This window comes from Rhinoraja longicauda, chromosome 23 (genome assembly GCF_053455715.1).
Source record: "Rhinoraja longicauda isolate Sanriku21f chromosome 23, sRhiLon1.1, whole genome shotgun sequence".
Taxonomy (NCBI): domain Eukaryota; kingdom Metazoa; phylum Chordata; class Chondrichthyes; order Rajiformes; family Arhynchobatidae; genus Rhinoraja; species Rhinoraja longicauda.
In genome coordinates this window covers 13,655,287-13,669,898 of record NC_135975.1, presented here as the reverse complement: position 1 = coordinate 13,669,898, position 14,612 = coordinate 13,655,287, and the positions used below count along the sequence as shown (strand labels likewise).

The 14,612-nt window shown below is 37.7% G+C and overlaps 1 protein-coding gene across 7 annotated transcripts in view; it reads left to right on the top strand.

Annotated features, from left to right (window-relative positions):
- The window catches only part of kmt2e (lysine (K)-specific methyltransferase 2E), a 109,433-nt gene that overhangs the window by 35,166 nt on the left and 59,655 nt on the right, over positions 1–14,612 (top strand). For all 7 annotated transcript variants that reach the window (XM_078419684.1, XM_078419686.1, XM_078419685.1 and 4 more), the window contains exons 3-6: positions 1,919–2,033; positions 4,902–5,131; positions 9,090–9,170; positions 9,263–9,321. In XM_078419684.1, the coding sequence (XP_078275810.1) occupies positions 1,919–2,033; positions 4,902–5,131; positions 9,090–9,170; positions 9,263–9,321 (485 nt within the window). The remainder of the gene's footprint in view (positions 1–1,918; positions 2,034–4,901; positions 5,132–9,089; positions 9,171–9,262; positions 9,322–14,612) is intronic.

Below are 14,612 nucleotides of genomic sequence, written 5' to 3'. Positions count from 1 at the left end.
TATCACAGTTGTTTGTGCAAGCATTTTTATTGAAACAGTAAAATAGGACAATGGGATAGAAAGGCACGCAGCCTATGTGTTTTTCAGGCCATCGAATTAATTGGTGGCAAAAGAATGTAAAATACTAAAAGTGCTACACAGCATATAAAGATTTTTAAAAAGTGTAATAGAACAAAGAATAGTACAGCACAAGAATAGCCCCATTTGGACTACAATATCTGTGCTGCACATGATGCCAAGACCATCTCTTATCTACTTATGCATAATTCATATCCCTCCATTCTTTTCCATATGCCTATCCAAAACTCTTTTAAATACCACAATTGTATCTGCCTCAACCACCAACCCCATCGGCGCGTTCCAGGCACTCACCACCCACTGTGTAAAAAAAAATTCTCCTTTAAACATTGACCCTCTGATCTTAAAACTATGCCCTCTAGTATTTGATTTTTGTATTCTACCCTATCTTTGCCTCTCATCATTTTATATACTTCTATCAGGTCTCCCTGCTGCTTCTGGCGTTCCAGAGAAACCAATCCAAGTCTGGTAAACCTCTGTTCCCTTTCCAAAGCTTCCAATTCCTTCCAGAACTGCACGCAATATTCCAAATATGGCCTAACCAAAGTTTTATAAAACTGCATCATCACATCCTGACTCTGATACTCCTATGAAGGCAAACATATCATACACCTATAAAGAAAGGCATACGATGTATCTATAGGTATATGATGTACATAAATTGTCATGACATATCTATCCAATACATAAATAGAGTTAAATAGGTAAACCCATGTTACAAAAGACCATAATCAAGTCAAGTCAAGTCAATTTTATTTGTATAGCACATTTAAACACAACCAACATTGACCAAAGTGCTGTACATCAATGCAGGTACTAAAACAGAACATACAATAGCACACAAACCTAACAACACAGACATAAACAGTTTACAGCGCCCCCTCAGAGGGCCTCAAACGCTAGGGAATAGAAGTAGGTTTTGAGCCTGGACTTAAAGGAGTTGATGGAGGGGGCAGTTCTGATGGGGAGGGGGATGCTGTTCCACATCCTAGGAGCTGCAACCACAAAAGCGCGGTCACCCCTGAGCTTAAGCCTAGACCGCGGGACAGTCAGTAGGCCCAAGTCGGCCTACCTGAGGGACCTGGAGTTTGAGTGATGGGTTAGAATGTTTCTTTATTGTCACGTGTGCACTGCACAGTGAAATTCTTTGCACATATTTTGGCACAATTTACAAAAGAAAAAGTAGAAAGTCAAAGGTCCTGTTCACGTGCTGGGTGTTCTGGACTTCTCCCGGTCCTGGTAAGTCCCTGGCTTCTGAAGGCCGCCCTCCATCGCCTTACAAGGAAACCTGCAGGAGGTGTGCCTAATCCTGTGTCCTTTGGTGGTACAGGTTTGAGGTTTGGGAGGTGTAGGTGGGATAGCATGAGTGAATATCTGCTGTGCATTTGGAAACTTTTCGCACTGCAACCACAGCACAACTGCTGGAAATATTTCCCGGATTTATTGGTTGTGTGTATTCAGGTAGAAAAGTTCTAGCTTTGGAATTTTCTTGATATGTTTGCCTTTCTACTTTCTTAATGCACTTCTGAAAACCTATCTCTGACCAAACGTTTGGTAACCTGCACTAATAAGTCCTTGCATGTTGTAAAATTTTGTTTGATAACATCCCTCAAAGCTCTTTGGGACATTTTGTGACCTTTCAAGGCACTTAAGTACAAGTTTATTTTTAATTATAATGTGATTATAATGGTAAATATAATAGAAGCCTTACTTATGTGTATATCTTTAAAAAAAACATAATATGTAACATGTAAGTATAATTATTTCCAGTTGAATGAATTATGTGCTGCGATAAATCTAAAACATAATGAGTAATTCAGTGCATTTTCTCTTTTTCCAGACCAGAATCGGTAGAAGCGAGCCCTGTGGTGGTAGAAAAATCAAACAGTTATCCACATCAACTATATACCAGCAGTTCTCATCATTCGCATAGTTACATTGGTTTGCCTTATGCAGTAAGTTTTCTAATTAATAGAATAACTGCATTTCAACCTGCATACTTTAATTTCTGATGATCTAACTATAATCATCTCCGAATATAATATTAATTAGGCGATGAGACATGTATTGCCCATTTTTAGTTACTCTTGAAAGATGCTGATGACTGTGCTAAGCTGTCATTTTAAACTGTTCTCTGAAATAGCAATTTGGGTTGTATGATATCAAGAAGGAGGTGATGTTGTGGCTCTTGGAGAGCATTAAGGTGGCTAAATCCCCATGGTCTGATGGGATCTATCCTACATTATTGAGAGAGGCAAGAGAGAAGATTACAGGGGCATCGATGAAGATCTTTGCATCTTCTCTAGCTGCAGGTGAGGTCCTGGACGACTGAGGTGTAGCCATTGTTATTACTTAATATTTATTACATTGATATATAATAAAGTTTATTTTGCTTGTTTTTGTGCATTGTTACTAAATGTTTTTATTTTTTCTATAATTGTTAATAGACTTTTTAAAAGACAGACTGGTCTCTTCATTAGTGGGCATTATTTCTTATCTGCATGTGAATCTATTATTGAGACAGACACAAAGAGGATTATATAGAATTTTTCACTGGTGTACAATTGTGGGCATCTAAAAATAAATTTATTTGACTTGATGTCAAGGCCATTGTTGAAATGTAAAAGTGCAACAATCTCTTAAAACACTATCATAAACCCTAGAATTTCTTCTGCAAAGGTGATTCAGAATATTATGATACTTTAAAAACTCTGCCCTGCTCAGTTATTCTCATTTCCATACTGAAATGAAGCACGAAGATGGAAAAGCAATCACGGTTATGCTGTAACACTAAGTGTACAACAGAAGATTTCAGATATAGAGAGTTGTGACTGTGAATAGAATGATTATTTCCTGCACCCCAACTCGTCAGTTTTTAGAGTCACTCAGCATAGAAACGGGTCCAACCTGACCAATAATGCCCCATCTAATCTAATCCTGTTTGCTCACATTTGCCCATATCCCACTAAACATTTTCTATCTGTGTACCTGTCCAAATGTCTTTTAAATTTGCTTTTGTACCTGCCTCATCCACTTCCTCTGACAGCTCTTTCCATATACCCACCACTATTGTGGAAATAGTTGACCCCCAGGTTCCTATTAAACCTTTCTCCTCTCAATTTAAACTGACATTTTGGGAAAAAGATTCTGGGAAAGTGACTCCATGCATTCACTCTGTCTATCCCTCTCATGTCTATCCCCCTTATACAGGCCTTTAAGATCATCACTCAACCTCATCGCTCCAAGGAATAAAGTCTTTGCCCAACCTTTTCCTGTTGGTCAGGGTTTTGGGCCCTGGCAACATCCTCATAAATCTCTGCACTCTTTCCAGCTCAAAAGCTAAATACAGTGCTCCAAGTGCAGCCATACCAATATCTTGGGCAACTGTAACATAACGTCATGACTTCTCTACCCAGTTGCCTGACTGATGGAGGCCAGTGTGCCAAAAGCCACCTTCGCCATCCTATCTACTTACAATGCTACTTTTGGTGAACTATGCACGTACTCCCATATATCTCTGCTCTACAACATTCCCCAAGGCCCTACTTTAGTTTAGTTTAGAGATATGGTGCAAAAACAGGCCCACCGAGTCCGCACCGACCAGTGAGTCCCGCATATTAACACTACCTTACACACACACACGGGACAATTTACACTTGTACCAAGCCAATTTTACCTACAAACCTGCACGTCTTGGCGAAAACCCACACGGTCACGGGGAGAACAGGTCTCAGACGTTTCAAGCGCTGTAAGGCAACAACTCCATCCCTGTGCCACCGTGCCAGCCACTGTTCTTTGTGAAGGTCCTGCTCTGGTTTGACTTCTCAAAGTACAATGCCTCACACTTATCTAAATTAAACTCCATAAGCCATTCCTCGGCCCATTTACTCAGTTGATTAAGATCCTGCTGTAATTCTTAATAACCATCCTCACTGTCTACGATGCCTATTTAGTCTGCACACTTACTAATCATGTTTTATATTTTCTCATTCAAATCATTGATATAGATGACAAACAGCAATTGGCTTAGCACTGATTCCTGAGGCACACCACTTAACCACAGGCCTCCAGACCAAGAAGCAACCTTCCACCACCATCCTATGTTTTTCTTTAATTGTGAACTAATTATATTAATTCCTTATAGTATAAAAAAATATTTTTTGTATTTACACCGCCCGTAACTGAATCCTATTCCAAAATCTAAAAGTTATGTTTCCACAAATACCAGTCTACTGCTAAACATCTGATGGTAGTTTTTAAAACTGAATGTGAACAGATACATAGACAAGCTGTTAAAATATATTTTTGGCCTAGTTGCTTTATTTCACAACAATTAAGTTTTGTAGATGACAATTTAATAATTGTGCTAATGTTAGTTCTTGGTAGGAAAATGTTGTGGGCGTACAATAATTTGTAACTTTTTGAAGAACAAGGTGTAATGATTTGTCAGCTTCCTTAGGTTCTATTAGAAATGAAGTTTTCATAGATAGCTTATGTTGTAAATTGAGATGGTAATGCCTGACTTTCAACCCATAGTGGTAGACGAATGAAATTTACTATCTGCAGTAATTTATTTCACAATAATTTAAATTATCAGCTTAACTTATAAAGGTGATCACCTTGATATTTGAAATGATACATGGTGTGGTAAGATTTTCTGTTCTTTTGTTAGGTCCAGAGAATTAAAAAATGGTGCTGAATAGAATGTATTCACTGTAAAGTTGCAAGTGTTTGATGTATTCTTCATCACTGAATACATTATCAAAATAACACAGCAAATAAATAAAATTGGGTATCTTAATCTCTTTTTTCTTCAATTGTAGGACCACAACTATGGTGCTCGTCCTCCACCAACACCCCCTGCATCTCCTCCTCCAGCAGTTGTGATAGGAAAAAATGAAGTAAGCATATTCACCACTGCTAATTTTGATGAAACCTCCAGTGCCACCACGATCAGCACTTCTGAGGATGGAAGTTATGGGACAGATATTACCAGGTGCATCTGTGGATTCACCCATGATGATGGATACATGATCTGTTGTGATAAATGCAGGTAGGACTGCATAATTTTAACCATTGCATATCATCTGTATCTTGAGTTACATGATAGTTTTCTATTTGAAAGGATGATTTTGAAAGGGAAGCTTATTCTTTTAGCCATGCAGAACCAGGAATATGTCAGAAATATTATCTGAGCTAACCTCATCATCAGCCTCATCACCTTTATTTTACATGGGATACATTGAAAAAAATCCTGCTAGACGTTTCGTTTCCCAGGCTGAAATTTACGCACTGAGGTCAGGAGTGACTAATCATTTGCTTCAAACTTCAAAGCCATTTGAATATTTGTAGGGATAATATGTTAGTCGCTTAGTTGAAATATTGGAAGGAAGAAAATTGCTGAGAACGTTGAGTGTTCTGTTCAATAATTGATGAGGTTAAGTCTGATAATGGTTTCACAACCTCCGTCAAAATTATGAAAAGTTTTGATAGAATAGACACAAAGAGGGTTTTTTCCACTTGCTGAAAGCAAGTTCAAGAATCAAATATGAAAATCTCAAGAAAATAGATAATGTGGAGGGAACGCACAGTGGTTGTGATGAATAGTGGCTGTGGCAGATGCCTTATGGAGGTGCCGCTGCGGCAGGCGCCTTCTGGAAGTACCTCTGAGAGGCCGGTGCCTCATGGCCCGGCAGTGGAGCCTAGTGGCCTGGGCCTCGCGGGCCAGAGTCTCGTGAGTTGGTGGTGGAGCCTCGTAGGTCAGAGCCTGGGCCCGACCAGCAGTGGAACCTCGCGGGTCGGAACCTCGTGAGTTGGAGGTATGGCCTTGCGGGCTAGAACCTCCCGAGTCAGAGGTAGAGCCTCGCGGGTATATGTGCTGCATGTTCTGTGTAAAGTACTTGTAAATATTGAGTTTAATCTTTAGAAGCTCTTTCTAGAATAATTTCTGATCTGAAGGGCTTTGCTCTGATAAAGTGGGGTTTACTAAACTTTTATAGTGTCTGAAGATAAATAGTGCAAGGTTCTATAGGAAAAATAGAAAAAAGGCATAAATATGGAGAGAGTATTTCTGCTTAAGTTCTAGCAGAAATGGTGAGGGTGGGACTGACAAGTTTACGGTGTTCTCTAATAAATGCGATGAATACAATACAATATATCTTTATTGTCATTGTATAGGGGTACAACGGGATTGGGAACGCGACTTCCATTCGATGCAATAAATTAATTAGCGGGCATAGAAGGCCTTGTAACGTCTAACGGATGGTAGAAGTTCGAACAGAGTGTGCAGGAGTGTGAGGAGTCTATATGAATGCTGGTGGCATCGTGTATTGTAGATGCCCTCCAAGGCTGGAAGAATGCAGGATTAAGATTTTTCAGACTGGTATGAATGTTGAAGTTACCACTTGGAGTTTCATGAGGCAACTAGCAGAGAAGCATTTATATACCACATAGTGCAGTAGAAAGACCTGCTGTTTGGGTTTGGTGAAATGGAGTGGGATGAGAGATATGTGGAGCATGAATTCTAATGTAAATCAATTAGTCCAAATTTTTGGTCCAAGTTTTGTCCAAATCTTGTCAGTGGTCCAAATTCACCACAAGACATTCCACATCAGAATTTCATATCCAGATGGACTATCGAGACTATTTCATCATGTGGAAATTGATCAGCCAATTTAACAGCCAATGGTCAGAGGATACTGGAAATGTCCATCAATTGTACTTCTTACTGAGTCTGCAGGATTGAAAAGAGCTACAAAATTATTTCAAAGCAAATTATAACAATAGGCAGGTAAAATCATTTGTTGTAATTACCATAATTTTGAATAATAAAATTGTTACGAGATTCTCCTTGTGTGCTAACAATCTGAACAAAAACAGGACTGTTAAGAAAATAACAATGGAAAGAATTAAAAAAAGATTATAGCATTAGTGAATTCAACTATGTGATTTTAAAAACTTGTTCCTCGATATTTATGATCATCTAAAATTACTTTTCAAATGAAGTGGCCTTCCTCAGATTATCCATTCATTGCTGCCCACAGTGAGTTGTTGCATAGAGTTTGGGGAACACTCTTTGCATCATGTCTCCATGCATATACTTGAGCATTTATAATTGTGATGCTGGATATTCCAAATGGAAAATGTTTAACACAAAATTTTCTGTATTTTGAGAAATACCTGGATAATTAATATTTTAAAAATGTGTTGGGAATGTGCTGTAGTAAAGTTCATAATCATTCATTAGAATGGCCGTATTGGATTTTGTTCTGCTTGTTAAGATTGGGTGACCTGGTAGTGTCACTGTTTATTGACCATTCCTTATGACACTTGAGAAAGTAATGTTGATCGATCTTCTTGAGCTGCTGCAGTCCTTTTGAAGGTTACTCTCTGTCCTGTTAGGAAGGGGTTTCCAGAATTTAGATCCAATAGTGATGCATGAATGACAATGTATTTCCAAGCCAAGATATTGTACGATTTGAAGGGGAGCATATATATCATGGTGTTCTCATGCATCTGAGGCTGTTGTTCTTCCTTGTGCTTGAAAGTTTAGGAAGTGCTGTTGGAGAAGCCCGAGGAAGGAACAACACTGCAGCTACACCGCATCACTGGTGAAGATTGTTTATATTTAGGATGGCGGATGTGGTCCCATTCAAATGAGTTCCTTCTGAATGATGAGTTTCTTGCGTGTTTTTGTAGTTGCGCTTATGCAAGCATTGGTGAATATTCCATTACATGGCAGGTAGTGAATTCACCACAGGATATACAGATCACTTGTTCTTTTAACCCATATTTATATGCCTACGTTAGTTTAATTTCTGATCAGTGGTGACCTCTACGATATTGATGGTAGGGGAATGGGCCTTGATAATACCATTGAATGTTGATTTGGTGGATAGACTTTTTCTCATTGATTGTCATTTTCAGGCACATGTGCAGTGTGAATGATATTTTCTGCTTATTCGTCCATGCCTGAATGTTATCTAGGTCTTCTTGGATGTATGGATTGCTTCAATTGCTATTGTGCAGGCATCCCCATTTCTAGAAAGAATCATGCCATTGAAGATGGTTTTGTCAAGGACAATCTCTTGAGGAATTGCTACGGTGATGTTGTAAGACTGGAATGAATGACCACTACCATTTTTCTTTCAGTGAGGCATGGCTCCCACTATTTGAGCATTTTCCCCTTAGTGCTCAACTACTGATGTTTATTTTATGCATCTCGAATGTATTATTTTTTTAAGATGTTAAGCTAAACAAGTAAACCTTCAGACTGATTGTAGCTGGGGGGAGGGGGGGGGGGAGCTGGCAGAGGGAAGAGGCAGGACTGTCATTGCCTATTTCAAGAATATTTAAACTACATTTAATTTGTTTCCCAAGGAGAGAACTGTAATTTACCTTTTAGCACTTTGCCAACTAGTTTGAAAATGGAAAAAAAATTGGATTTCAAAACAAATATTTACATTGTGTGTTTTCCATGTAGAAGATTAAATTTGAATATTAAACTCAAGTTTAATAGACAAATCAATCTGCTGGCATTAAAAAATGCAGAATGTATGAACAGCTTAGCAGAAACATTGTTATTTTTCTTTGAATTGCATATTTCTGTTTTCAGTGAGAAGAGACGAGATTTTGTTTTTGCACACTTGTATGTGAATGTTCTGAAAATAATTTTGAAATATAAAACAAAGAATAGGAAGAGGCTCTTTTAGGACCCCATTGGTTTCTACTCTAAACCTTAAATTAGCACCATAAATTTTAATTAAAAATCTCTTTGTTTTTCACAATGCTGTAGGTTATGCTGTCGTTATTTTATAGATTAGATGTATATGACATATTTCACCTTTTTAAACTAAAAGTTAACAACTAGTTGGTTTGCATTACAGAAACTCATGAAAGATTAAGGTAATGGCTTGAAATTAAATATGTTATGTCATTAATTGTGCAAGTAATGTTTATAGTTGCAGCAGGTTTTTTCAACTTAATTTAATCTTTTTAATTTTTATTCGTAGTGTGTGGCAGCATATAGATTGCATGGGTATTGACAGGCAGCATATTCCAGAAACCTACCTGTGTGATCGTTGTCAGCCTCGGTATGTACAATTAATAACATGAAACATATTATATTTTTCAAGATTCTATTGATATGTTGCATAAAACTGTAATCATGTAATTATTCTTCCAGGAGTTTGGATAGAGACAGAGCTATGTTGCTGCAAACAAGGAAAAGGGAAAATATGTCAGGTAAGTGTGAATCTACAAAGTAGTGAAATGTTGTGTGAAAAGAGGAAATTTAAGATGATTATTAATGCAAACTTGTGAACCAGCTACAGCAGAAAACACAGCCAATCTGCAAACTTTTCAATCTGAAATTCAAACATCATGCAGTGAGATGCTTTTGTATTGTTGGAGTTCTGTTGGCTCCTTGAAACTGGGGAGTTCTTTAACTGTATGAAAGCCCAATGCATAACTGTCACAGGCTGCATAAGAGTGGCAGCTGTGAAACATCTGACTGGAACATAGCTGAGGTTTAAGAACTTCAAGCACTCGAATATTTAAAAATACACTTTTACTTTTAGTCTAAAAGGTCTAAAGACCAGGATAGTATGGTCTTATCAGGTTAGTAAGCATTTTTTGTGGAACGAGAAATAGTTAATGTTTAGAGTCAAATATTCTTTGTTAGCACTAGAGGGATCCAGCTTCTGAAATTTTTTGATTTTGATTACACTGTTTATTGAGGAAAATGTTTTCTGCTTTCTCAATACAGATCAAAAAAAACTTTAAGGGGGTATTTCAATTTATGCAAAATCCAAAATTGACATGTACAACCATATAAAATATGTTTACCATGTGATTTTGTTTTCAACTGAGGATGATTTGAGCTTTAAGAATTCTACTTTGATACAAAGATGAAGTGGATGTGGGCTTATCAGTGTTTAGTGGTTTGCAGAGGGTTAAGCTGAAGTTAGCTTTTATTTGAATAAATTTGACATTTTGAATGATTCTAACATTCTGTAGACTTGATTTGGCAGAATTTGCAGGCGGCAGTGAGCTAAAATGATGGGAAATTAATTTCAATTATCACTTACCCATCCCTTTCACTTTCATTAAAATCATTTCCTTAAAAGATTTTTGTGCTAAGGTTGTATTATAAGTAATGGATAGTTAGCCCAACATCCTGCTGACAGCTGGATTTCCGTATTCATGGGCGGTAAGATGCTGATAGATTAGTTTAATTTATTGACACGTGTACAATGAAAAACTTTTGTTGCATGCTAACCAGTCAGCAGAAAAACAAAACATGATTACAATCGAGCCATTTACAGTGTATAGAGACATGATAAGGGAATAATGATTAGCGCAAGGTAAAGCCAGTAAAGTCCGATCAAGCATAGTACGAGGGTCACCAATGAGATAGATAGTAGTACAGCACTGCTCTCTTATTGTGGTCGGATGATTCAGTTGCCTGATAACATCTGGGAAGAAGCTGTCCCTGAATTTGGAGGTGTGCGTTTTCACACTTCTATACCTTTTGCCTGATGGTTGAGGGGAGAACAGAGAGTGGCCAGGGTGCAACTCGTCCTTGATTACACTGCTGGTCTTGCCGGGGCAGTGTGAGGGATAAATGGAGTCAATAGAAGGATGGTTGGTTTGTGTGATGGTCTGGGCTGCGTTCACAATTCAATTTAAGTGAATGTACTATTGCAGGCGAATTCTGGTACTCGGGAGAAATTTGTCATGTCATTGAGCTGGATCATGCTGATTCACTCATTATTAATGTCTGAATCAGCAAGTAAATTCAGAAAATTGAGGTATTACTTTTGAAACAGACCAGCCAGTCACTTTATGTAACTTTGCCAGTTATATTCCCTAGCCTTCCTGTTATTGCTATTGTTTATATGCTTGCGGTATTTAAATGTGAATTGTCATTGTACTTGTTACAGAAAATTATGGGTAGATTTTAAAGCCAAGCACTTTTAAATAATAGGATCATTCTTAATTGAATATCAACATGCTTTTCTTGGATCAGAAATGTTTTAGCAGTTGGGTCTCATTTTTGCTGTGGAATATTGTCAAGTTAAAAATATATATTTTTTTCTTCTTTTAGTTTTCCCTTTTATCCATTGTTTTCCCCTCTATGCTTTTATTTCTGTACCAGACTATAATTTGACTGTTATAATACTTCCTGAACTAACTTTTGGTGTCTTTTCTAATCCATAATACTCTATTGCAAATAAACAACTGGTACCATTGTCCAATAAGTGCTAAATTCTCTTGTACACTTTATTAGTTCACCTTTTAATTACTCTATGTGCAAACCTTTATAGAAGAAAATGTACTTGTGGTGCAAATCATACTGCAAATATAGAAAATGCTGATGATCTTTTACAGTTTACACAACATCTGTGAAGTAAAAAATAGATTAATGTTTTGGGTCAATGACCATCAGAACTGGAAAAGTGATAAAAGTAGCCTGTTTAAAGTTGCTGGGAGAAATAGCGATGGACAGTGTAAATTTAATATAAATGACGGTGGAACAAAGGTTGTAAAAGAAGGGGGGTAACAGAGAGCAGTTAGTGAGGGTTGAAAAAATAAAGAGTATGATGGAATTGTGAGATGCAGAAATAGTTCTGGCAATCCTGAAATAAAAGAGAATGCTGGAAATACTCAGTAAATCAGAAAACATCTATGGAGAGAGAAAACATCGGTTAACAATGCAAGTGAAGGAACTTGCATCAGAACTGAACAGTTGCTAATACAAGTTGGAAAGGCTGATTATCTGAAATTACTGAGATCTCTAATGAGCCCCGAGGGCTGCAACATGCCTAAACAGAAGACGAGGCACTATTCCATGAGCTTATGTTGGGCCTTGATGAAACATTGGAGAAGGCCAAAGGCAAATAAGTCTGTGTGATAGTAGGAAGGAGATTTGAAGTGACAGTGAAAATTCGGGGTTATTCTTTCAGACAAAATGGGAGGTTCTCCAAAACAGGCACCTGATTTATGTTTGATTTATCCAATGTACAATGAATACACTGGATAAATCAAACCATGAGCACCTGTTACCATGCAGTAAAATGGTAGTGAATTACTGGTTCACTTGGAAGAGCTGCTTAGGTCCCTGAACATTGGAAAGAGACAAAATAAAAGCTAAATGATGCATTGTCTCTTTTGTAGGGAAAGTACTAAGGACAGGGGTAAGGAATGAACCAGTTTGGAGGAGATAATGGTACTTTTAAAAAGGTTAAAATTAAAACAGAAAGGAAGATGTGTCTGGTTATGGAATATTGTTGAAAGAAAATATAGGGAATGATACGTTAATGCTGATGGGTGAGAAGATGAAGACCAGAGAAACATTTTCCTTGCCTTTCTAGGAGGAAACAAGATGAGAGCAAAAATGCAGGAAATAAAGATTGGTTGCGAGCCCCATCAACTACTGTGGAAGGAAAGCCACAGAAAATACATATATCATAAGATGACTTGACCGTATAATTTTCTTTCACCAACTTGTGTCTGAATGTGTCTGTTCCACTTCAATTTTAGTCTTCCATTTGCTCATGTAATATCACTTCGACTATGAGGAAAAAGTTACCAAAGTGCTGCAAATGTTTTAATCGTTGTAGGTTTGATTTGCATTTAACTTTTTAAAATTTCAGACCCACAACAGAAAACAATTCTTAATCTATTAAATACTCAACATTCTAATCTGCAGTATTGATGTGAGGTTCATTTGCCATAATTTTCTATCTGTAACATTTCTCTAGTTTTTTTCAATCTCGCCTATTTCCTGTTTTTTAGTATCTCCTATTCCACTAAACCAGTTTGTCAACTTATTTTCCTGGTTCATGTTTTGGTTGACAATTTAAAGTTGTCCTGTCCAGGTGTATCTCAAAATCGCGATCTTTAACCACTCCTCAAAAGTTCCTTCCAACTACTGCATCATCTCTAAATTATTTTTTTCCCAAAAGTCCTTGCAAGGATCATGGCTTCCCAAATCAACACTTATCCATTCTTCATTGCAGAGTTTGAAATTGTGAAATTGGGTTTTTGTCCCTTTAAATGTATTCAAGTAACCTTAACTCATGTGTGTGTGTATATATATATATATATATATATATTTAAAAATGCATACTCTGATTATAATTGTGGTGGATTAGCACAATTTTTTTCATTCTGTATGCAGTCTCATTGGACAACATCAACTTGCAATGCATGTTCTCCATTTTTCAGGATCATTCTTAATTGAATACTAACATTACTTCTCTTGGATTAGAAATGAGAATTTTTCTAACAGTTTGGTCTCATTTCTGTTGCAGGGGATTGCATTTTCTAATGCATTTTCCTTCTGTTAGTTTTCCCTTCTATCATCCATTGTTTTCCTCTCTATTTGTGGGTTTTTTTTCCAGTGCCAGACTATAATTTGATTATTGTGTCTCCATATTTCACTTTGGTAGGACTGTCCTGATTTTATGTTTGTGTACACAAAGGTCACCAAGTGCATGTGCAGCAATTGCTTATCTTCCCTGGTCTGCCACATTACTTCCACAGTCTTCAGAGGGCCATGCTAGAAAACACTTGAAATAATTAAATGCAGTTGATAATTAAATATAGTTAATTCAGAAAATGTAAATTGTCTGAAATAGTTGCCTCCTCCCTCAGAGCTATTCCTGTCCACTGACCTGCACCAGAAAACTAGTTGGCGTCAACATCCAGATTTTGCAGTGAAATTGCTAAGAACTACTGGAACTTGGCGATTTGATCGAACATAGAACAGTACAGCACAGGAACAGGCCACTTGGTTCACCGTGGCTGTGCCAATCATGGCGCCAATTTAAGTTGCATACCTGCCTGCACGTGGTCTATATTTCCGGCCTGTTCATGTGCCCATCTTAATACCTCTTAAACATTACTATCGTTTCTACTTGCACCACTTCCACTGGCAGTGCATTCCAGGTACCTACCACTCTCTGTGTGTAAGTAACTGCAGTGTGTATGTAACTCTGTTACTTGAGTAACTCTCTGTGTGTAAGTAACTTGAGTGGCAATTGGATGGGTTGGAATTGTCATGCTTCTTGTGGATTTCATGTACCTGGGCAATTTTCCTCTCTGTTCGATGGATGTCGGTCTTGTAACTGTATTTGGAAAAGCTTGGCTTGTGCTGCAGACTGGGAAGCACAAGGTTACAACACCAGCTCCAGGATGTTATCCGTGTCCAAGGCTTTTTCATATCCAATGCATTTACAATTTCTTGGTATCAGGTGAGGAGATGACTGGAATTGGCTGAAGACTTGTTTCTGTCTGTGATGGCAGGAACCTAAGGGGGAGACCGGAAGGAATAAAGTACTTGTCATTACTGGTTATTGTTCACATTTGTTTTCTTCCACTATCTTCGGAGAATGGGATGTTCACATAATCATAGGGAGGTGCAGCACGGAAACAGGTACTTCGACCATTGTGTCTGCGCTGTCCACCAACTGCCCATTTACACCTATCCTACATTAATCCCATTTTTATTTGACCCACATTCTCAACAG